The sequence below is a fragment of the Acartia tonsa genome, chromosome 14, assembly GCF_053477335.1.
Source record: "Acartia tonsa isolate MP-2025a chromosome 14, ASM5347733v1, whole genome shotgun sequence".
In the NCBI taxonomy this organism is placed as follows: domain Eukaryota; kingdom Metazoa; phylum Arthropoda; class Copepoda; order Calanoida; family Acartiidae; genus Acartia; species Acartia tonsa.
In genome coordinates this window covers 30,259,887-30,283,688 of record NC_137273.1, presented here as the reverse complement: position 1 = coordinate 30,283,688, position 23,802 = coordinate 30,259,887, and the positions used below count along the sequence as shown (strand labels likewise).

Below are 23,802 nucleotides of genomic sequence, written 5' to 3'. Positions count from 1 at the left end.
GCTCAGAACTCATATTTTTAGTGTTTTGGGGGTCTTTTGCTCCACAAGCCCCTAGAAGGAAATTCCCAAAATGAAATCCTTAATGGTTTCTTATTTTGGTTATGTTAAAACAGTATTATATATTAAAAATCAGGTTGATATCTTAAAAAATAAGCTCAGAACTCATATTTTAGTGTTTTTGGAGTCTTTTGCTCCACAAGCCCGTAGAAGGAAAGTCCCAAAATGAAATCTGTAATGGTTCGTAGATTCGGTTATGTTTAAACATAGCCCCTAGAAGGAAAAGTCCCAAAATGAAATATGTAATGTCTTCTTATTTTGGTTATGTTAAAACAGTATTATATATTAAAAATCAGGTTGATATCTTAAAAAATAAGCTCAGAACTCATATTTTAGTGTTTTTGGAGTCTTTTGCTCCACAAGCCCGTAGAAGGAAAGTCCCAAAATGAAATCTGTAATGGTTCGTAGATTCGGTTATGTTTAAACAGAATTATTTTTTAAAAATCAGGTTGATATCTTAAAAAAGAAGCCCACAACTCATATTTTTATGATTTTTGGGGGTCTCTTGCTCCACAAGCCCCTAGAAGGAAAGTCTCAAAATGAAATCTGTAATGGTTCGTAGATTCGGTTATGTTTAAATATTATTTTTATGTAAAAAAAGCAGGTAGATATCTTCAAAAATAAGCCCAGTACTCATATTTTTTGTGTTTTTGGGGTCTCTTGCTCCACAAGCCCCTAGAAGGAAAGTCCCAAAATGAAATCTGTAATGGTTCGTTAATTCGGTTATGTTAACAAAGTATTATAAAAAAAATCATGTTGATATCTTCAAAAATAAGCCCAGTACTCATATTTTTGTGTTTTGTGGGTCTCTTGCTCCACAAGCCCCTAGAAGGAAAGTCCCAAAATGAAATCTATAATGATTCGTTGATTCGGGTATGTTAAAAAAAGTATATTAAAGAAAAAATCAGGTCGATATCTTTAAAAATAAGGTCAGAACTTATATTTTTAGTGTTTTGGGGTTTTTTTTGCTCCACAAGCCCCTAGAAGGAAAGTACCGAAATTCAATTTTCAAAGTTTTCCGTGTATATCAAGTCATATAAGAGAGCCTACAAAAAGAATTAGGTTGATAACTTTAAAAACAAGCCCATACGACCCTCCCAAACTTTGGTACTGAATTTCATTTCCTATAAGTGTACAAACTTCCCCCCCCCCCCCCCCCCTTAAACTGTTTACAAGTTACTAACCCTTTTTTCTAAATATACATTTTTAATGGAGTGGGGACAAAACACCTAATTTAAAAATGCCTAACTAAAAATGCCTAACTAAAAACACCTAAGTTTAAAAATACCTAATGTTAAAAACACCTAATTTAAAAACACCTAATTTAAAAATGCCTAATTTATAAATGCCTAATTTAAAAATGCCTAACTAAAAATGCCTAACTAAAAATACCTAATTTTAAAAATGTCTAATTTTAAAAATGCCTAATTTAAAAATACCTAATTCTAAACTATCTAAACGCCTAATTTATTAATGCCTAATTCTAAAATATCTATTTTTTTCACTAAAATACTTAAAATTTGATAAAATTAATCCAATTGGCTGTTTGTTCTTGCTGGAGGATCCAATGTGGTTTATCTTTTTAATGAAGCTTCCCGTAGGTCATGGGAAGGTTTATAACGCAATTAGGGATCTTACCAACACCTTCCAATGAGAAATCGCCCTTTGAAAAAATACCCTCCTCCCCCCGTTTTTTTTTTATATTTCTTCAATCTTTCTTTATAAAACTAGAACTGAAATGGGAGATGGTCAACTATTACCCCCCAAGAAACCGACGCTACGGCTACTTAGGTTATGGAAGAAAGTAATAAAAATTAAAATTAATTTTCTTTGTCCTTAAACCTTTGATTTTACTAATTAATTTATTTCTCATGTGAGGTGCCACAAACTAATCATAAAATTTCAATTTTAAAAGGAAGCTTTTCTATAATCAAGGTCGGTCCGTCCGTACATCCGTCCAGTTTTCGGAGGGGGGTCATAACTCCCCCCCCCCCCAGACTAATTGAATTCCTCTCCGCACTACAATCGCCCCTAGAGGACTCTAAGGGGTGTAGCCGCTTGTTTAATATATTCAACAACAGTTTTAAGATATGCTTAAAATTAGGTTTTTTTAAATTAGGTATTTTTAAACTTAGGTATTTATAGTTAGGTGTTTATAAAATTAGGCATTTTTAAAATTAGGTGTTTTGTCACATTAGGCATTTTTAAAATTAGGTATTTTTAAATTAGACATTTTTAAATTAGGTATTTATAAAATAGGTGTTTTGTCACATTAGACATTTATAAAATTAGGCATTTTTAAATTAGGTATTTTTAAATTAGGTGTTTTGTCCCCACTCCTTTTTAATCACAATAATTTGTTTTGTGTCAAAGCTTATAAACAACAGTTTGAACTCATGAAAACATTCGATGATATTGCACCAAACAATTCTTAACATTTCAAAGTTTTTTTCATATAAAACCATGGTGAAACCTAACTTTTTTGTCGATAATGCAAATATTAAACATAAACCTAGTATATTTACTAAAACAAGGATGACAACATCCATAAAAGCGAAGCACTGAAACGGTAGGACAAACGGACATTAACACTTGTATAGTGTCTAAACTGAATAATCATAATATAAAAGTATAAGAGTTGAAGCAAAATTGTAAGTAAATTTGTTGAAAAACTGCTTGATACAGGATAATGTTTATGGACATGCTTACGTTTTTAGGGCTTGATTATAGAGTTGCTTCGCTTATAATATTGTTCTTTGTTGTCCCAGGAATCAATATACCAAAAATCAGATCAAACGGATAATTAGATCACATAAAAATTTGTTGTTAAAAAAGTAGAAAAATCAACATGTTTAAAATGGACATACGGACATTTTGGTTATGATTATAGAGTTGCTACGCTGTCTAAATCGTACCTAACTACTACAGGAATCATCATGCAAAGTTTGAAATCGATAGGACAATTCTAACATGCCTAAATTAACGAATAAAAGCTATCTATCTCGGACGGACGGACGGACGGACGGACGTACGGACGGACGGACGGACGGACGGACCGACCCTAATTATAGAAAAGCTTCGCTTTTAAAAATACTATGGGTCAATGCTGGAAGATGCTTAGAATCACTTGCTCTTGTTCGTGGATAGTCCTCTTTAAATGCATCCCCAATGACTAATATATAGTTTAGTATAATTTGGAAATATTAGGATACCCTAAAGGTTTGCACTATCAATTAAATACCATGACAGAACGAGTTTTAACTTGCCATTTAATCCGGGATCCAAAAAGAAAAGACAAAGGCCGATCAATTGATGTACATCCCCAAATCCAATGATGATACATATAATTATCCCTTATGTATTTTATTAAGGTTGAAACGTTTGGAAAGTCAACCCATGTAAATTCATAAAAGTCTCCAAAGTCCAACGATTAAGAAAGGTTTAGGGGACTAGTGAAATAAATAGCCAAATGTCCCCTCCCTTCCTGCTTATAAACTAACCTTTTTTCTCAATTTCAGTGCATTTTTCATCCCACCCGAGGAGGTGAGCAGTTTTGTCGACCTTCTCTGGATTGTTGGCATCAACGACTTCTTTCTTAAATTTCTATCAGGCAATAAATGTCGTCGTCTTTAAATTTTTTAGCGCCAAATTATTATTTTTGGCGGGAAAATCAAGTAAATTGAGTTAATGATCAGAAGAATGAAAAACTTAGACAAGTTTAACTATTTATAGCAGACTTATACAGGGTGACCACTGTGTACTATATGTACTTTATGTACTATATAGTCAAAATTTTGTACTATATGGTACTATATGACAAACTAGGTACTATATGTACTATATGAGTTAAAATTTTGGTACTATATCAAATTTTTTTGATATTATTTTATTTATATATTGATATTATTGATATATTTACAAACCTAAGTATTATAATATTGTTTGTAATATTACAATGTACTTTCAGCTCTAATACATACTAATATAGAGAGTAGTGATTTGGGTATGTAAAGTAAAATTATAAGCTTTGAAATATGCAATGACTCTTAAAATCACCTTGATCATATATTTTTTTGCTTCAATAATTTTTATTATTTCTTATAAGATATAAAACTCTTTTTGTTCTTCATATTTTTATGATTGCTGAAGCGGCTAAATACATAGGCTAAATTTTTAATTAGTGCTTTTCCTGTATATTGCTAGATGACCAAGTTAGGTTAAGTAAAGAATGTCCTGCTGGGTTAGGGTAGGACCTTGGAGGTGTATGTATAGTAGACCGACTCAAAATGCAAAAAAAAATGGCGCACTATTTTAACCCATTTCTTTTATGATATAATGACAATTGACAACAAAACAAGTGTTCTGGTAGCTTTTTTCAGCAATATGTCAATTTGATGTGAACTGCAGTTTTCAAGGGTCAATATTTTTATGAACCATTTTTTGATTCTTAATCTACTCTTCAGTAAGATAATAAAGCCATACTTTGAAAGAAGAAAAAAATTTCTCCTCCAGAGGGAACCCTTCCCTTTTTTTATGAAAATCAACACTGACATATTGCTGAACAAAAGCTACCAGAACACTTTTTTGAGTATCAATAGTCATTATATCATGAAAGGAACTGGTTGGAACAGAACGCCCATTGAATTATAAAAATAAATTGGTAATTCTGAGTCGGTGAAATGTATAGGTTTAGATCCTCACTGTAAATTTTAATTAATACCTTTATGTGCGACATCTTTAAAGGGAGTGTGGACATACAAATTTCTCATCTGATTATCAAAACTTAACATTTTCTAAGCACATTTCACTACACTGATCAACAAAAACGTCCTATTAACACTCACTGTCTACAAAGGGTTGAATCTCAGAGGTTATTTAAAATAATAATATCTTTTTTTATTGTGTTGGACAATAAATAACCCACTTTGGAGAATTAGTTTACACTTTTATCAGACTGTTTATAAATAAATATTGCACCTTTATTATTTACAAATTTTTTATTAAAGGTGGGCCATCTAAAGTTACTTGGATACTAATAAAAAAAACCTGTTTCTAGCTTTGTTAATGTATTTGGTATATTCAATAAAAAATATTGCTTATTTTATCAATTTCTAAGGAACTATACATTGGTTTAAAGCAAGGTTTGTGTTAAAAGTCAGCTTAACTGTTGTGAAAAATAGAGAACTCTGTCAAAAGTTTAGCTTTAGCTATAGAAGGAAAAAAAGACAAGTAACTGCACATTTATATAGTCCAGAAATTTTTCCCCAATCTTGGACATAATTTGATGATCTGATGAGAAATTTTCTCGTTCACAGTCCCTTTAATTACGCAATAAATGTCCATTTTTAGGACTTATTTGAAAAAAAAGTCTTCTAGTGTTCGGTTCTTCCACCAATTAAAAAAATTGTTTAATGCTCCCTCATCATTTCACAAAAACCTTATTATTTCATATAAAAAAGTCCTCAGTTTTAAGGAAAACTATTTTTGTTTAAAATTACTAGGAATATCCCATTTTTTGGGTGAAATTTCTTTTTTTTGTTGGGGGGGGGGGGGGTTGTTAAGGGGGATTTCCTATCCCCTTTATTTGTTTTTTTTTCTCTGTGGCTTCGCCCCACACTGTGCTTAAAACCACCACATGAACAGTACAAATATTTTCTGAAGAGTAGAGCCCAATTGGTTCAGCAATTACTTTTTACTTACAAGAAAAAATTTAGTGGGGGATATCATTTTCTTTTTTTTTTGAGGGGGATAGGATTTACCAACCCAACAAAAATTGCTTAAAACCACCATATAAACAGTATGTATATTCCCTGGAGAGTTGTGCCCATTCAGTTCAGCAGTTACCAAATTCTTGAACTTCAGACGGACAGACATCAAGCTTCTTTGTATTATAGTCTAGCAGCTAAGTACCTAGATTCTAGGACATCCCAGGACATAATTCTGAAAATTAAATAGCCCAAAACCTACATACGACCTCAGTGAAGCTTTCCTAAAATTGCTAACCCAATTGTTCAGTAGTTAATGAGATCTTAAGCTTCAGACATAAAACCCTTACTACTTTATTTAATAAGATATATAGGTACTATTTTTCAATATTTGGTACTATATGGTATTACTACATAATTAGTTAAAATTTTTGTACTATATGGTACTATATTAGTTAAAATTTTGTGTACTATATGCTACTATATGAAAATTTTTATGTACTATAAATGTACTATATATTTGTAAATTTTGAGTGGCCACTCTGCTTATAGAATAAATAAAATTAAAAAGTAATTGCCGTTCAAACCAAAATATGTACACTTTCTAACTAATAGCGTGGTTAAAATGTTCCTTCATTCTGTTTCTATTATTTTACACATTTTATACAGGGATCTAAAGGAATAAGACAATGACATGTACATCCTTATTGATGATGCACTGTACACAAAATTACCACTTTTGTATATTAAAATTAGTAAGTAGTTAGAACGTTTGAACACTAAACCTAATGAACCAACCAATCAAAATTAACCAAAAGTCCATAACAAATAAGAAAACGTTCTTTTAACTTTTGGTACTAGAGTAATAAACAGCCCATTGTCCCCTCTCTCTGCATTCTATACCTTTTTACTAAAAATTTAATAATTTGGCTCCATTAAACTAAAGTTAGACGATAGCATTTATTTTTGTTTGTTCAGTATTTACAAAGATTATTGTTACTGTAACCCCGGCTAAATTTCTACCTTACCAGAAAAGGGTAAGTCAAAGAACTTTTTCAGACCAATTTTGTCAATAAGTTTCGCAGCAAAAACAAACAATAATTTTTAGAATAAAGATTCGATACTTCTTACTAGTAAGTTATTTCAACAGCTTTAAAATTGTGTTATTCTATAAAAAAAATTCTAAATGCACACACAAAAGATGATACAGTTTTTAAAGATTTTGATGTAAGATCGAAGGATTTTTACTACCTAAACTAATTTTTTTGCTAATTTATTTTGACGTACAGACAAATCTCTTTAAGGATTGACCTCATTAATTTTTTTCCAGTATAGCTTTGAAACGGATTAATATCCACTGCACATTGGGGCAAATCAACCAAAAAGGGGATTTAATTATTTAGTACCCTTAAAATTCATCTCACAAAAATTTCATTTTATACTTTTTTGTAGGTTATTTAACAACAAACAAATTTGCTTTTATGTTTTTTTCTGTCATTTAAAAGGAACATGGAGATAAAGGTCATTTTATGAAGGTAGATAGAAAATTACCAGGTTAACCCCTCCCGAAAATAGCCCCCCCTTACCCTATCCATCTATCTATCCATCAATCTATCCATCTATCTATCCATATATATATCCATCTATCTATCCATCTATCTATCCATCTATCTATCCATCTATCTATCCATCTATCTATCCATCTATCTATCCATCTATCTATCCATCTATCTATCCATCTATCTATCCATCTATCTATCCATCTATCTATCCATCTATCTATCCATCTATCTATCCATCTATCTATCCATCTATCTATCCATCTATCTATCCATCTATCTATCCATCTATCTATCCATCTATCTATCCATCTATCTATCCATCTATCTATCCATCTATCTATCCATCTATCTATCCATCTATCTATCCATCTATCTATCCATCTATCTATCCATCTATCTATCCATCTATCTATCCATCTATCTATCCATCTATCTATCCATCTATCTATCCATCTATCTATCCATCTATCTATCCATCTATCTATCCATCTATCTATCCATCTATCTATCCATCTATCTATCCATCTATCTATCTATCTATCTATCTATCTATCTATCCATCTATCTATCCATCTATCTATCCATCTCTCTATCCATCTCTCTATCCATCTATATATCGATCCATCTATCTATCCATCAACTATTCATCTCTTTATCCATCAACTATCAATTTATCCATCCATCAATCTATCCCTCTATCTATCCATCCATCTATCCATCTGTCTATCCATTTACTTATCCATCTATCTATCCATATATCTATTCATCTACCTATCCATCTATCTATCCATCTATCTATCCATCTATCTATCCATCAACTATCTTGAATTTCGTGTTTAAAATGTCTAATTAGGGGTTTTGGTTATCAGAGCAATATGAGAATTTTTTAGTAGCGCAGCTACCCTATCACTAGCTTTTTGGGCCCTTTAAAGTGTAACTAGGTTATTTGTAGTCCGATTTTAGTGTTCAAAGTGTCAAATTTAGGGTCATGGAATTCATTTCAGTAGGAGGGGAGGGGATGGTGTAAATGGGGGTGGATGGGGATCCTTATTTTAGCAAGCTACAAGTTTCACTTTATTTTTATGTTTTAATAAATCCATTATAAATGTGGGCATGATTAACATAAATTTTTATTAACTAATATCTATATTTATAATGATATTATGATTCTTGTTTACTGTTTATATGTATACTAGCGGCTTCGCCCCTAGCCTCTAGGGGATTTGCCCCAAGAGGTAATTAAACAAGGATGACAACATCCATGAAAGAAGCGAAGCTCTGAAATGGAAGGACAAACGAACATTAACACTTGTGAAGTGTCAGAACTGAATATTAATGCATGTCTATACAAAATTGTAATTTAAACTGATTAAATACATGTTACTGTTTAAGGACATACTGACGTTTTTAGGACTTGATTATAGAGATGCTTCGCTTATAACAATAGACGTTATTGAAATAGGAATCAGTATTAAAAAAATCAGATGAATAGGATATTTTTAACATTCAAAACCATTATTTGTTGTCAAAAAAGTAAAAATCAGTTTTTTATAAATGGATGTACGGACTTTCTGGTAACGATTATAGAGTTGCTGTGCTTTCTAAGTCGTACCCAACTGTTGTAGAAATCAGCATGAAAAGTTTGAGATCGATAGGACAATTCTAGCCTGTTTAAGTTAAGTAAAAGAGCTAACTGTACCAGACGTACGGACGGACCGACCCTAATTATAGAAATATGAAAAAATTGAGGGGGATTTTTATTTTTGAAAAAGATCTTTAAACAACCACAGGACCAGTAGATATATTCCCTGAAGAGTAGAATTCAATCAGTTTAGTGGTTAGCGAGATCTTAAGAGATGGGCGGACAGACAAACAGACATCAAGCTACTTTGTATTATATATTAACACCTAGGGATCTAAGGAACAAAACAATAACCGATTAATATGTACGTCCCCAATATTGATACATATTTAATAAATACATATTTAATAAATTATATTACAAAATTATTTGTCTGTAGATGACAATTAGTGGTTGAAAAGTTTTGACACTCATCTTAATGAACCAACCAATAAAAAATCAATTAAATTTCCTGAAGTTCTTATGATAACGAATATAAAAACGTTATTATAAAACTTTGAAGTTTGGGGACTAGTGTAATTAACAGTCCCCTCCCTTTCTAAATAAAACTGCTGACTTTAAACATGAATACCCTGTAACTACATAATTTAAAAACAAAGCATTACCAATAGACAGACAGATAGACTACTTGCTAATTCAAATTTAGAATGATTATAAGAACCTCACGTTATTTGCATATTAACTTTACCTTTTCGCAGTGAGGTAGGGGACATTTGGCTGTTTATAACACTAGTCCCCAAAGTTTTACAGTTGTGTGTTCAAACGTTTTAACTACTAACTTTAATCTACAAAAGGGGTAATTTTGTGTATTATCATTGGGGATGTACAACAATTTATTGACCTTTGTCTTATCCCTTTAGATCCCTGATATTTGTAATAATCTATAGAAACGATTATTTAGTTACATTAAAACATCAAAAGAGGTTTAGATTTAGGTTTAGCCCCCCCCCCCCCCCTCTCCTCTCCATCATTTAGTGCAATAGAACTTAAAAATATTTATTATTAACTTTAATTCTAAGTCAGAATAAATATTTCCCAGTATGTCTATGTTTCTGTGTCTTTTATTTATTTGAATTATATCTTAAGTTTTGACTTTAAAAGCGCATTTAAACGCCTTTTCTTACAAGCTTTTTGTGCACCCACGTTCAGAAAACGGGCTAAAAACCCCTACGGGGGCGCGGGGGGGTAAATGAAACCAGTACTGGCGATTAAAATATGTCTTTGGGTAATCAAATATCGTTTTTTTAGCCGGTGGCAACCGGTGAAAACATATTTCCTCTTACTGTCTTCTTAAATGTTGATTATAAAACAAACAAATAAAAACTAAAATCTTGACTTCAACTAGAATTATTTAAGACTAATTTCTTCAATTTGTGTTTTTTTCTTTTATACTGTCAAAATATATGTAATGCATGACTCATCAGAAGTTATTTTGTCTAATTACGTTAATTCTAAGAGATTTTATAATACTTTTAAAATTGTTGGTGAAACACAAAAAGTATGCCTTTTTCTGTAAGAAAATTTTTGCATTTCTTGACTTCCATGCATTAGAATGCTTACTTAAAAAGCGTATTTTTACGATTCCTTTGAAATCTGATGTACATTGGGTATAATAATACTCATAGAATGGTTAAAACTTGATTTTAGGGTGGTGAATTGTTGCCCCTTGTTGCCCCTATGTGCACTGGATTAAAACCGGTTCCGAGCCATACTTAAAGATCATGTATCTTTTCGTATTATAGACAACTTCCCACGAATTATAAAATAAAAATAAGAAATATATTACCAGTTTTTTAGCCTGGGCCCTTTTCATTTCAATATCCGCGAAAAGCTGTCCATAATACGATGTGATAAATAACAATCACCCAGTAAAGGGTTATGAAAAATATTATTTCAAATTATCTCCCAAGTCAGTTATTTACCAAATTACATTTTTTAGGGTAAATATTATCTGTTTATTGAAGTAACTTCACAATTACACAGACAGTTGGCTCCTATTCAGGTCAGTTTTTTCCTGAAAACTACGAATTTCTACATTATGGTTAGGAAAACCTCTAATACAGAAGGCTCTTACAACTTAAATTTGAAAATGAAATAGCCTACAACCGTCAACCATACTGGGACCTACGTCCTTTAATGGAGAACTCCATTGGTTTAGTAGTTAGCGCGAAGTCGTTTATTTTTAGCCGTTTGCTTTGCAACTGATCTTCAAATAATTTCGGATAAAAGATATTTGATTTTTTGGCTCTTCTTGGGGGTAATTTTCTGAACATAAAGTAGTAGGATGTTTGTGGATCCGTCACTTCAAACTTATGAAGCTAATACTTTTGTAGTATGATAATACGTCTTTTTTTTCAAAAAGAAAGATAGGTATTTTTTTCAATTGTAAAGTTGTGAGTTTTCATGTTAGCAATAATGTCAGAAGGTAATTCAATATTAACATTTCAGCCCTGGTTAATGTATCTGCTGCATGCTAAAGGAGAGGGACCAGCAAGTATTCCATACAAGGTAAGAATTAATAGTTAGCCCGGATTAATGTATCTGCTGCATGCCAAAGGAGAGGGACCTGCAAGTATTCCATACAAGGTAAGAATTAATAGTTAGCCCGGATTAATGTATCTGCTGCATGCCAAAGGAGAGGGACCTGCAAGTATTCCATACAAGGTAAGAATCAATAGTTAGCCCGGATTAATGTATCTGCTGCATGCCAAAGGAGAGGGACCTGCAAGTATTTCATACAAAGTAAGAATTCATATTTAGCCCGGGTTAATGTATCTGCTGCATGCCAAAGGAGAGGGACCAGCAAGTATTCCATACACAAAATTACAGTGTTAAAATAAACTAAAACCTTATCAATTTATACTTTACTAGCGGCTACGCCCCTAGAGGCCTCTAGTGGCACTTTAAATGATTTTTTTATATTTAAAATATGTATGTTGCGTTTGACGTTTATGTTTCGAACTCTCTTTCTAAAATCAAGAAACGTAAAAAAATAGTTATAAACCTTCCCGGGACCTATGAGAAGCTACCCTGTAAAGGAGAACCCGATCGATTTAGCGGTTAGCGAGATCCTTCGCTACAAACAAACAGACAGACAAACATCGTTCGACTTTGTATTATAGATAGCTTACAAAACTTTTACAGATATCTTGCTAAACTGAGAGAGAAATACACATACTCGTTTTAAGCTTATGTTTTTTTAGTTGTTGGGTGTTTTCTTGACTGCAGCCTACATGGTAGTCAAGGGCAAGGCCATGGTGAAGGCTCTTGAGCTCTGGAGGGTGGCCCTGCACAAGATGATGAGGTCTACAAGGTAGGGGGGATCCAATTTTTGTCCCAATATCCTTTTCGAAGTTTCCCAATGATTATATCATTGTCTCTAGACAGTGTTGTTTCCTTTAGTAAATCATGATTGGTTGGTAATAACTAGCAAAGTTCAAACTTTTCTACCAATAATTTCAAACTAAGGGAGGGTTAATTTTGTAGTATCATCAATAAAAGATGTAAAACAAAATAATTACTATTGTCTTATTCCTTATATTTAAGAACCCTTCATCCCTCAATGTATGCCGTCATGTAAAGTTTATCATTTGAAACAGCTTCGCTATTTGTCCTTTTTATTTTTAAATACTTTGTTGAACATTTGTTTTCACAATGGATATTATGACAGTTGAAAACTTGGAACTCATTTATTTGTCAGTTCATTCATCCACTAGGAGGGGTGGGGATGGGGTATAGGGTGTTGTTGATGAGGTATGGAGGTATCGTTAATTTAGCCCGCGGCGAGTTCCACTTTATTAAATAACATGAAAATCTGGTGTAACATCCAAGTTATAATAAGCTTTTTTACCAGGTATGGAAAATCCCCGACTGTTGACGAGATGAAATCAAGCAATGGATTTTGCCCTATTTGTCAGGTAAACTTTCAGGATAATATTTTAGCATATTTGGATTCTAATCGGATTGTCGCACAATACTAAACCTATTCTGATAATAATTCTAGCCTCCTTTTCAATTAAAAACTTAAAATTGTTGTAAAAATGCATAAAGATTACCACAATACCTTTCCCACCATTGAAAAAATAATGTCAATATTTATTCATCCTTTGTATGGCCCAAATAACTTCTTTTATGGTATCAAAGAATTATGCTTATGTGTGTGTGTCTCTTGTCAGTCAATTTACAGGATAACTCTCTTAATTATAATTGGGTGTGGACATTTTTTCGAAATTGCCTTATCACTTAAGATCCCTAGTTTTACCATAGACTTTTATTTATAGGATAGTTACCAAGAGCCAACAATGTTACAATGTAAGCACATTTTCTGTGAGGAGTGCGTTTCAACCTGGTTTGATAGAGATACTACGTGTCCTATGTGTAGAGCTAAGGTAAGAGTTTCTACCTGGTTTCATAGAGATACTACGTGTCCTATGTGTAGAGCTAAGGTAAGTGTTTCTACCTGGTTTCATAGAGATACTACCTGTCCTATGTGTAGAGCTAAGGTAAGTGTTTCTACCTGGTTTCATAGAGATACAACATGTCCTATGTGTAGAGCTATTCTACCTGGTTTCATAGAGATACTACCTGTCGTCCTATGTGTAGAGCTAAGGTAAGTGTTTCTACCTGGTTTCATAGAGATACTACCTGTCCTATGTGTAGAGCTATAGTAAGTGTTTCTACCTGGTTTCATAGAGATACTACCTGTCCTATGTGTAGAGCTATAGTAAGTGTTTCTACCTGGTTTCATACAGATACTACCTGTCCTATGCGTAGAGCTAAGGTAAGTGTTTCTACCTGGTTTCAAAGAGATACTACGTGTCCTATATTTAGGACTTAAAGAACTTGATAATAGCGATGTTATGCTAAAATTATTGTACCTTTTTGTCCTTAGAATCACTGTTTAAAAATTTGCAGGTTTTAAATGGATGTACGGACTTTCTAATAACGATTATAGAGTTGCTACGATTTCTAAATCATACCTAATGTTTACAGGAATCAACATCCAAAGATTTAAATTGATAGGATAATTCTAACATGCCTAAATTAACGGAAAGAGCTCATCGTTACGTACGGACTTGTAATTTTAATATTTTCTTTTAGATATCAGAAGATCCTGCATGGCGCGACGGTTCTACCTCTCAGTTCATACAACTCTTCTAATTCACACACACACACATGTTTCTTGCACAACGTGTTATTATAGTTATTTATCGCATCGTATTGTAGACAGTTTTCTGTGGATATTAAAATGACAAAATATTAGATTAAAACCATTTTTGTTAACCGCTTGGGGCCAACAAAGGCTATTTATTTTATTGTATGATTTTTATTTTCATAGTGGTTGAAAATTGTCTGTAATTCGATGCTATTCGAGGTAAATGCAAACTCTTGTTATAATATGTCAGTTTTTATGAAGAAAAACTATTTTGCCTAAAAAATTTTATTATATTTTTATTTTCATTTCTTTCTCATTGACTTTAGGGTAAGCAATTTAGCGAATGGTACTAAAATCATAACTTATTATTAGGGTTGGGCCGAATACCGGATATTGAAATTATCCGGCCGGATATCCGGCTATAACTTTTTTTATATTTTACACCAAAAATCTATGCTTTTTAAAATTTTAAATGGCTATAATTTTCTTATTATTGAAGCTAGAAGAACATTTTTTGAATATGTTTATCTTTATGTTAATTTTATATACGAAATCTCAAAAGTTTATTAATAAATTGTATTTGCTACTTTAATATCTGGTAATTTAGCCGGTTATCCGGCATTTGAAATCAGCCGGATATCCGGTATCCGGCCAAAAAAGTATCCGGCCCATCCCTACTTATTATATTAACCACTAGCGGTTTTGCCTCTAAGAACTTTTCCCCAATAGGTGATTTTAAAAAAATAAGTACCATTGGTGAAACAACAACCACATAAAAAGTGGGGGGGGGGGTATTTTTTCAGTTTTGTGGTGGTTGGGGGTGACCCACAACCCCAAGAAAATAGCCTAAAACCACCACAGGACCAGTAGATATATTCCCTGAAGAGTAGAATCCGATCGGTTCGGCGGTTACCAAGATCTTAAGGGACGGACGGACAGACATCATTCTACTTTGTATTATAGACTAGCGGCTTCGCCCCTAGCCTCTAGGGGCATTGACCCAAGAGGTGATCAAAAAAAAATTTGGCGAAATTCGTTAAAGGACCAAGGAAATCTTCAGCAAAAAAAAATGGGGGGGGGGGTTGTCCCACCCCCCAAGAAAATGGCCTAAAACCACCACAGGACCAGTAGATATATTCCCTGAAGAGTAGAATCCGATCGGTTCGGCGGTTACCAAGATCTTAAGGGACGGACGGACAGACATCATTCAACTTTGTATTATAGACTAGCGGCTTCGCCCCTAGCCTCTAGGGGCATTGACCCAAGAGGTGATCAAAAAAAAAATTTGGCGAAATTCGTAAAAGGACCAAGGAAATCTTCAGCAAAAAAAAATGGGGGGGGGGGGTTGTCCCACCCCCCAAGAAAATGGCCTAAAACCACCACAGGACCAGTAGGTATATTCCCTGAAGAGTAGAATACAATCGGTTCAGTGGTTACCGAGATCTTTAGGGACGGACGGACAGACATCATTCTACTTTGTATTATAGATAGGTCACGATTTAAGAAAATTTGCCAAAAATTATACCTACTTGATATGAATGTTAATCATATACAAATAAATTTATAATTGCTAAAATAAAATCATTAACATTTAAAACAAAACAAAAAGTATTTAATCATTTTCTTTAATACATCTATAATCTATATATATAATTTAAATAAGTTTTTTACTTTTTTATTATTGAATATAATTATATACTTTGTATTTCTAATCATTATAATGTATTATTATTTAATTGTACTGTATTAAAAATTTTGTTTCTATCATTTTTTACAACAAATTTTTGAGCTTTTTTGTTAAAATATTTTGCATTTAAAATACATTTTTTTACATATTTTAAGGATAATGTTTTTTGTCTAATAGCGAAGATTCTGCAGTACCTTTTAAGATTTATGTTAACGTTCTTTCAAAAACTTTGGGGACTTATTTAATCCTAATTCAAATAGGGTAGACCAATAATTTTAATCTTTATCTTCAGAAAGGGGTAACTTTATCTATCACAAGTGACGTGTACATTATTTTACCGTCCATTGTTTTATCCCTTCAAATCCCTGAATATACTAAATCTCAAGGGATAAGAAAATGGCTGAAAAAATGATGTACATCCCCAATGGTATTACACAAAATTACCCCTTGTGTAGATTACAATTTGTTGTTTGTAACGTATTGTGAACACTCAACTCAATGAACCATTTTTTCAAAATTCATTAAAAGTACTTAATGTGATGAAGTCAAGTTGTCAACGAATAAGAAAACTTTATTCAATAAATTTGGGGACTTGAGTATTAAACAGCCACCTCATGGCTCATAAGCTTTGTTACTAAAAATTATTATAAAACATTAGAATAGTTTATGCTAAATGATTATCTTATATTTAATTTATTATACCATTTTTAATTTATTTACCAATAGACCTTTGGATTTATATTAACCAAAATAAATTTATTTATTCCAGAATATTTATTTTATTTACTAAATTCGGCTACTCCTTAATATTACAATGTTCGTTAGTCTGATTCGCTAAATTAAGCATATGTGGTTTTTTAGGGAAGCAATAATTCCTCAGGTATAAGGTATAACCAACAAGTGAAATAAAGCTAAAATAATATTTGGGGGGCTAATGGAGAGGTTCCTAAACACAGCAGTGGTCTCCAAGCTACAGACATATGCAGGGCGACCACTTCATACTATATATACTATTTATACTATATAGGATGAGTTTGGATACTATATCATACTATATGACAAAAATTTACTATATATACTATATAATATTATCTTTATTTGACCAAAATTTACTATATATACTATATGATATTAAATTTAAATAACAAAAAACGAATATTGTCAGTTTTGAGACAACGCCTCTGAAGGAGCGTTTTGTCTTATTTTCACAGTAGGTAATCTCCTATTTCTAGCCCCTGCGGGGGGCTTTATCTCTGAGGGGCAATCATTAACCTTTGACTTACCTAACCTAACCTAAAATCCTGAAAATATATTATTGTTTGTGATTATGTTTTAAATATCAGTTATTTTTCATAGAATTAACTTAACGGGGGAGGGAAAAGTTTTGCCACTTTTGCTTACTCCGTGATTATTTAGCTAGGTATTAATGTGAGACTATAGGTTAGTTGGGATAAAAGTTTACTTTTGGGTATTAGTTCACTTTGATTTATTCATTTTTTGGATAGGTTTCCAGGTTCAGGTTTAAAATTTTTGTTTGAAGATTTAGAGATCAACTTTTATTAAACAAAATATGCACCTTATAGTATGTTATTAACATTTAAAGAAAAAATGAAAATTAGCTACCAGGATCAAGTCCTGCAGGCCTCCAGGTTCACTCTGGTCAGGTAAAAAATAAAATTTTTTATTTTAAGAGTTAGAGGTCAAGTTTTAAAACAGAATATGTATTTTTTGATCTTATTAACATATCTGAAGAAAATAATTAAATCGGCCTCCAAGTTCAGGTCTTGCAGGCCTCCAGGTCCACTCTGGACAGGTAAACAATCAAATTTCTTATATGAAGAGTTAGAGGTCAATTTATATAACAGAATATGCATTTATTTGGATGATATTAACATATTATTATATATTAACATAATATTTTACCTGTCCAGAGTCCATCTGGAGGCCTTCAGACCAGACCTTAACCTAGCCTGGAGGTCGATTGTCATTTTTTCTTTAAAACACATAAATAGTATCTAAAAAAGATGCTTATGTTGTTTAATAAACTAACCGGTATTATCCTTTTAGAATTTTTTTTCAATTTTGAAAATTTGAGTAACACCCCCCCCCCCCCCCCCCCCGACAGCGAACTATGAACTCTGGCCGCAGCGCTCGGCTCCCTAGCCTGCCTTGCCGCAGCGCTCGGCCCCCTTGCCTGCCGCAGCGCTCGGCTCCCAAGCCTTAAACCTAACCTAAAATAGTTGTTCGTCGTTAAGAAATTTGAATTTTACCTGTCCAGAGTGGACTGGAGGCCTGCAGAACCAGATCTTGGAGGTCGATTTTAATTTTTTCTTCAGTTATGTTAATAACATCCAAAAAGATGCATTTTCTGTTTTATAAGTTGACCGCTAACTATTCTAATAAGAAATTTGAATTTTTCACCTGTCCAAAGTGAACCTGGAGGCCTGCAGGACCATAAATTGGAGTCTGATTTTAATTTTTTTCTTCAGATATGTTAATAACATAAAGATACATATTTTGTTTAATAAGTTGATCTCTAACTCTTCAAACAGAAATTTAAATTTTTTTTTACTTGTCCAGAAACCACCACCCGGGTAGCCTGCAGCACCTGAACCTGGAGACCTATCCAAAAAATGATTAAATATACGTGAAGTTCTTCCCAAAAGTAAACTTTTATCCCTAATGACCTATAGACTCATATTAATACCTAGCCTAATAATCAAAGAGTAAGTGAAAGTGGCAAAACTCCCCCCCCCCCTTCCCTCCCCCCTTATATGTGAAATTACTTTGATAACAGCTTTGCCTTGAGTTATTATTGATGATGTATATACTATGTATTACTAAATAAAACAAAGTCCGATACTATATCATACTATATGAGTAAGAAAAAATATACTATATATACTATATGGATTAAAAAAATATACTATAAAAATACTATATTTATTTGGTTTTGGAGTGGTCGCCCTGCATATGTCAATAAATGTCTCAGGAGAATCCACAAGATCTTTTGGCTAAATAAGATCACAAACGCTGAGCTTTTAGAGCGCAGTGATATGTCACTGTCAGACATCAAACTGACAATAAAACAGAGAAAATGGAGATGGTTGGGGCACACTCTAAGGAAAGGGCATGATGATATAACCAATCAAGCCTTGACTTGGAACCCCCACATAGGAAAGAGGAAACCAGGTAGACCAAAAACAACCTGGAGGAGGGAACTCCTAAGTGAACTGAAAGATAAGAAAATTCCATCTTTCAGCAATGCCTCAAAACGTACCCAATCAAAGGAAGATTGGAGAACCATTGTGTATGGCCTAGAACTAAAAGGCAATGATGATTATGAATGGAGAGGTCGTCAATTTTACCATGTGTTACTGTTGCCCCCCAACAACAGCTGAAAATAGGTTCCGTATTTTTTCCCGAATTAATTTCGTAATTGGTATAAGATGTTAATTCCTACATGACCATGATGTGACGCTTTTATAAAAATTACTTGGCTGTGCACTTTCTTTTTAAAACTTGAGTTAAAGAAAAAATGAGGTTGGGTTGTCTTTTGTTTGTTAATTTATTACTTAAGGTTAGGTTCCATATTGAGAACTGGATAGCAGCGTTTCGGAGCCGTCTGATTTTGGTGCGGCTCCGCTGAGCGGCCTGTAAAAATAACGGCTCCAGATTTGGCTCCGGCTCCATTCTAAATTCAAGAAAAACAGGTATTTTTTTGCCAAGTCTGTTTTTGACTTTTTAAGGTTTTAAAAGTTCAATGTTTGATAAAAATGGACTTTAAGAACTTAAAAGGTGCATTTGCACACAACACAACAGAGTTATCAAATTATAATTAGTAAAAAATACCTTTTTTTAGCTAACCAGGAGCCGTTTTTGAACGAAAATAACGGCTCAAGCAAAATATGGCGGCTCCACAACGCTACTGCACTGGATAGCCCACCTTGGTTAAGGCCCGCAGAAAAAGGCTAAGCAATTATTAGGGAAGGAAATAAACAACCTTTTCTCCTTTTTTTCAATTTATTTCAAAACAGGGGGGGGGGGGTTAACGTTATCAGGGCCCAATAGGCACTTTGAATGAAAGCACCAAATGATCTCAGTGGTCGAGAGAAGGTTATTATAAATTTGAAGCTGTGAAAATTAACATGGCTTGTGCCAGGAATAAGGTATAACCAGCAAGCTAAATAAATCTAGAATAATATTTGGGGGGCAAATGGAGAGCTCGTCAATTTTACGATGTGTTGCCCCCAATGACAGCTGAAAAACACGTATAGGTTTCGTGATTTTTTCTGAATTAATTTCATTGTTGGTAGAAGCTGGCGCAGAACATTCTCTCCATTTTTTTCAATTTATTTCAAAACAGGGGAGGGTTTCGTTATCAGGGCTCAATAGGCACTTTGAATGTAAGCACCAAATGATCTCAGTGGTCGAGAGAAGGTTATTATAAATTTGAAGCTGTGAAAATTAACATGGCTTGTGCCAGGAATAAGGTATAACCAGCAAGCTAAATAAATCTAGAATAATATTTGGGGGGCAAATGAAGAGGTCGTCAATTTTACGATGTGTTACCCCCCCCAACGATAGCTGAAAAACACGTATAGGTTTCGTGATTTTTTTCCGAATTAATTTCGTTATTGGAAGAAGCTTGGCTTGTGCATGGAACTGTCTTATCGATTTGAAACAGTTCGAAACAAATAAGGCAGCGTCATAATTCTATAATCTTTACAAAAACACACGTTAGTCCATTATAGATCTTTTAGTATTTTGACATGTGTTTTTAAAAGCGAAGCTTTTCTACGAATAGGGTCGGTCCGTACGTCCGAAACTGATAGCTTTATTCGTTAATTTTGCATGATAGAATTGTCCCATCGATTTAAAACTTTGCTTTGGGATTCCTGTAGTAGTTAGGTACGATTTAGAAAGCGTAGCAACTCTATATTCTTTACCAGAATATCCCTACGTCCATTTCAATCATGTTGATTTTTAACAACAAATTTTTATGTGATATGATAAACCGATTGATTTAATTTTTGGAATACTGATTCCTAGGACAACAAAGTAAAATGCTATAAGCGAAGCATCTCTATAATTAAGTCCTTAATCATGTTAATGTTCGTTTGTCCTACCTTTTCAGCGCTTCGTTTTTAGGGATGTTGTTATCCTTGTTAAATAGTGATCAGGTTAATTAACCAGCATGTAGGCATTATGAAAACGTCTGTGAATGTAGCCGCTTGTTTTATTATGTGCTAAATTTTAATTTCCAAATGTGTACGCAGTTTTCGCGGTGATATTGAAATAGGATGAGGAAACACAGCGGAAACTGCGTACACATTTGCAAATTAAAATTCAGCAATTGTATAACTCCCAATGTAAAATTTATATAAATATGGTAATATCTTTGCATTTTAGTATGGAATATTTAACATATATTCATTTACATACACTTATCTAATGAAGGTAACTGGACAATGTGTCTCAAAATCATCCATGTGACGTCATAAAAATGAGGGAGATGAGAGCTGTGGGAAAGAAAACTCCTAGAAAAGAGATGGATAATCAATCATTTTTATGACGTCACATGGTTGATTTTTGAGACACTTTGTACGTAAAACATATTTATTATAATCAGTGTCCTGCATTAGGGGGGGGGGGGGGTGTATAAGGAAAAAAAAGTTACTAAGAAAGAGAGGGAATGTCTGATTGAGCCAATAGGAGAATCGCATCGGTACATACATTTAATTTCATTGGTTGAAATTTTGTACACATCTTGTTACGAATGCATGTTTTTTTTTCATTTCATACATAGATAAAAGTCAGCTGTAAACAGTATATTTTCCTAGTAAAAAGCTTTGCGGAATCAGAATTAATTGCCCAAAAATTTCGTTTAAATTTAAAAACTTCGAAACAAGGTGGATTCTTTAAAAAAAGTTAGGCTGGCTACTCGCTGGTGAGGCAAAATTTTTTTTGTGAAAAATCCTCCAAAATCGAATAAATAGTTTACAAAAATTAAATAAAATCTTAAAAGGGTTATTAACATATGATTTTTTAAAATTTTTGTAGATTTTTATTGTTCTTTTGGATGATTTTTCACAAAAATAATTTTACTTCACTATCGAGGAGCGAGTCTATCATTTTTTAAGAATCCACATCAGCTTGAGTCGAAAGTAAACAATACTTTTGTCTGCTAGAAATGTTCCTTCTTAGATTTGACTAAAAAAGGGTTCAGAATATGCTTCTATTCTTATATTTCTATTATAAGGAACAAGTTTCTTTTTTTCCCCACCCCAAGGCCCCTGACCCTCTCAGGTGAATAGCTATGTGCATTACAAATCATGTACTATTAAAATTTTACTACGGCAAACACTCTTAAGGATAATGAAATTAATAGTTTTTTTCTCATCGTACTAAAAACAGCTTTCCGCGGATATAGAATGTACCATTATAAGATTAAAACCGGTTTTTTAGTCCCGAGATGCCAAAGGCCTGGGCTAAAAAACTGGTTTTAGTCTTATGGTTGTAGATTTTTTTGTATTGATTTCGGTTCCAATCCACCAGATATTAATCGATTTCAAATGAATAGGAGAAATTGTTTTCTGAGGTTGATTAAAAAGCGAAATTTAGCGTTACAGACAAAAGGACAGACATTGTCACTTAAAAAGCATTGCTACTGGACAACTAATGTGTAAATTTATAATTTATAATCATATATTTATTTATTAAAATATTTTGTAAATAGGAATATGAAAAATATCCTAAAACTAATAATAAAAGCTATTTTTAATCTTAAAACGAGATAAAATTATATAAAAACCTTCAGTTTTCGAAAGTTCTACTTTCATTTAACAAATTATTTTTTATCGTTAACGTTACCTTGACTTTCATATAACATTTGATTGAATAAATACTTTTAACAATCCATGAAATTATCAAGGATGACAACATCCATTAAAGTAAAGCACTGAAATGGTAGGACAAGCGGACATTAACACTTGTATAGTGTCAGAACTGAATAATCAGAATATAAATGTATAAGAGTCTAAGCAAAATTGTAAGTAAATTTGTTAAAAAACTGCTTGATACAGCATACTTGGACATACTTACATTTTTAGGACTTGATTATAGAGTTGCTTCGCTTATACTATTGTACTTTGTTGTCCCAGGAATCAATATACCAAAAATCAGATCAATCGGATGATTAAATCACTTAAAAATTTGTTGTTAAAAAGTAGAAAAATCAACATGTTTAAAATAGACGTACGGACATTCTTGTAATGATTATAGAGTTGCTACGCTTTCTAAATCGTACCTAACTACTACAGGAATCACCATGCAAAGTTTGAAATAGATAGGACAATTCTAACTTGCCTAAATTAACGCTAAAAGATATCTGTCTCGGGCGGACGTACGGACCGACCCTAATTATAGAAAAGCTTCGCTTTTAAAATGACATGATGCCTTTGATTCTTTGTGTGTGCCTATCTGTAGCAAGTATATTGAAGGATCTCGTTAACCATTGAATCGATTTTTTAAAACAGAGGTGGATTCTTAAAAAAACTTTTGCCTCACAAAAATAATTGAGGCTCGCTAAAAATTTAGAGTAGATAATTTTGCCTCACTATGTTAGTGAGGCAGTGAGCCAAAAAAAATTTTTAAAAAAGAATTCTCCTCAGTTTTCATTTAAAAGCAAAAGTTGAGAGGGTTGCACCGTATACCAACAACGAAATTAATTTGAAAATACGTGATTTTAACAGGATAAGATACTTTACATATGCCATGAGATGGTTTAATCAAAGCTAACTTCTAAAAATACCCAGAGCTGAATTTATTATAAAAGATTTTCAAAATCTTAGATAATTTAAAAACAAGAATGGTTGTCGAACCCTGAATAAAATTATAGTTATTTCTCGAATCGTATTATAAACAGCTTTCCGTGGATATAGAATGTACAATTATAAGATTAAAACAAGTTTTTTAGCCCCGAGGTGCCGAAG

At 32.8% G+C, this 23,802-nt stretch overlaps 1 protein-coding gene across 14 annotated transcripts in view; it reads left to right on the top strand.

Annotated features, from left to right (window-relative positions):
• The window catches only part of LOC145305830 (RING finger and transmembrane domain-containing protein 2), a 35,898-nt gene extending 19,319 nt beyond the window's left edge, over positions 1–16,579 (top strand). For 2 of the 14 annotated variants that reach the window (XR_013874731.1, XR_013874736.1), the window contains exons 11-19: positions 3,576–3,667; positions 6,741–6,799; positions 10,906–10,968; positions 11,415–11,474; positions 12,170–12,279; positions 12,820–12,883; positions 13,247–13,354; positions 14,067–14,448; positions 15,626–16,579. Coding sequence is in view for 1 of the 14 variants with exons in the window: in XM_080147653.1 (XP_080003779.1) it covers positions 3,576–3,667; positions 6,741–6,799; positions 10,906–10,968; positions 11,415–11,474; positions 12,170–12,279; positions 12,820–12,883; positions 13,247–13,354; positions 14,067–14,126 (616 nt within the window). In the remaining 13 variants the exon portion in view is untranslated. Of the gene's footprint in view, positions 1–3,575; positions 3,668–6,740; positions 6,800–10,905; positions 10,969–11,414; positions 11,475–11,726; positions 11,785–12,167; positions 12,280–12,819; positions 12,884–13,246; positions 13,355–14,066; positions 14,468–15,625 lie in introns of those variants that run through there. The other 12 variants (XR_013874733.1, XR_013874729.1, XR_013874734.1 and 9 more) reach the window with 12 other exon arrangements.
• The last annotated feature ends 7,223 nt before the right edge of the window (positions 16,580–23,802 follow it).